Raw genomic sequence first — 1,879 nt, 5'->3', positions numbered from 1 at the left:
TATGGTATTATGGTATATCATATTCTAATATAATTGCTGTCAGAAATTAACATTTCATAGTGATTAATTAGTTGAGAATGAATTTCAAAAAGAGAGATGGAGCTTCCTTCTTCAAGATATTACTCAATAACTCAGCACAATACATTGTAAGTCCAATTCGTTAAAATATATATATGTTTAATAAATGCTTGTTAATTCATATACGTACACAGGTAACTATTTAATTATATATCATGCATAATTATTATTGTTAATCTTTTGTAGCAATTACCGTCTGCTTTTGCCAAGAAGTACATGGAAAATAACAACAAAAAGAAACAAACCAATATTGCTCTTAAAACAAACTCTGATCTCAAATGGAAAGTCAAATACTTCAATATCAAAGATGAATATTTTTTCATCGATGGATGGCTCAAGTTCGTGAAGGATAATAGTCTTCAAAATGGCGACTTTCTTGTCTTTTGGCTTCAGTTTTCTTCTACTTCAAAAACAATATATAAAGTCTATCGCTATGCACCTAATGGTTGTCTCAAACATCCAGCAGCTAGCTCTTCATGTAACATGTTAGATGATTCGGATGACGACGAAGGAAGGAATCCACTTTTTTATGAAGAAAAGATTAACGATGATTCGCAAAAGAACTTGCGAAAGTCGATAACAAGGGTTATCAGGAAACCTACCTTCATACACTCGTAAATGTTTTAAAATTTTGTTTTAAATCAATGTATATGTTTAATGGGGCCCATGTGGAGTTACTCCACTTGGCAGAGGCTCTTGGCTCTTGGGGTGTAAGTCCAGGAATCGGTTCTGGTATATATTAAGATTATTTGGGAGTAATATAGGTGTCGTAAGAAATATCTCAGAAAAAGAAGTTTTTTTATGGGAAATGATATTCCTATAAGGAAATTTTAGCTATATACAACAAAATCTGCATCATGTAATTGTATTCCGTGCATAAAATTTGTATGTTTGTGATACATGGCTAAATTTTGTCGTAGGAATCACTACCCTATTTTATTTTGTTTATTAATGGGGTGTATTGATAAATGCAGCCGCTTACAATGGCTTTCGAGAAAGCCACGAAGATACTAAGCTACGACATTGTGCTGGTGAAGAACGATGACGGAAAGACTTGGAACGTGGGGGTAAAGAGTGTTGGGCATAACCGCCCATACCCGTATTTGATAGGAAAATGGAGTGCTTTTATTAAAGATAACAAGGTGAGATCGGAGACAAATGTAAGATCACTCATGTTGAAAATAATGTACTACAAGTTCATGTGGTCAAGAACAATGGAAGAACCCCGAAAAGAGTCGCTTGAATTGAAGTCGCGATCAAATGGTGATTTTGGTTAAAAGTTTCTGCCCGTATGTTATTTTATGGTTTTTGCATATATTAAGAACATTTTGTATTAGTATGGCAGTCGATGATCACAAAGCATTTTGGAAAAAGGAAATGATATGTATGTAGTGGTAACTAAAAAGTTTAGATCGATAGATATGGGAGAAGGTTATGATTTGTTGAACCTATATCTTCATAATTGATTTTAGATAGTATTACTAAGTTGTTATTATATATATGTGGAGGCATCAGAATTATAACGAGTTAATTTATTCAATCTTTTCTTAAAAGGGTGGTCAGAAGGATTTTCCTTAAGGTGCTCATATTCTAGTTCTCCTGATTAATTCGAGGAAATAAGATGGGTTTGACGACTTTTGAGTTTAAATTTGTTAATGTAGTGTTAATAAGAATTAAAAAGTACATATACAACATTTAATACCTATTTTATTTCTATATCTGAACAAGTTCATCCTGTGGTTGACACCATCTCTAGTGTCTAATGTCTAGTGAAAAAAGAGAGTATGTGTATGTCTGCGTG

The 1,879-nt window shown here is 32.9% G+C and overlaps 1 protein-coding gene across 1 annotated transcript; it reads left to right on the top strand.

Moving 5' to 3' along the window:
• Positions 1-1,355, top strand: LOC122609822 (B3 domain-containing protein REM17-like). Its single transcript, XM_043782765.1, has 3 exons — positions 1-146; positions 265-663; positions 1,053-1,355. Exons 1-3 carry the CDS (start codon positions 78-80, stop codon positions 1,353-1,355), a joined length of 771 nt encoding a protein of 256 aa, XP_043638700.1. The 5' UTR covers positions 1-77.
• The last annotated feature ends 524 nt before the right edge of the window (positions 1,356-1,879 follow it).

Source organism: Erigeron canadensis, chromosome 8 (assembly GCF_010389155.1).
Source record: "Erigeron canadensis isolate Cc75 chromosome 8, C_canadensis_v1, whole genome shotgun sequence".
Classification (NCBI taxonomy): domain Eukaryota; kingdom Viridiplantae; phylum Streptophyta; class Magnoliopsida; order Asterales; family Asteraceae; genus Erigeron; species Erigeron canadensis.
Note: the sequence above shows the minus strand (reverse complement) of the source record. Positions and strands in the feature narration are given on the sequence as shown.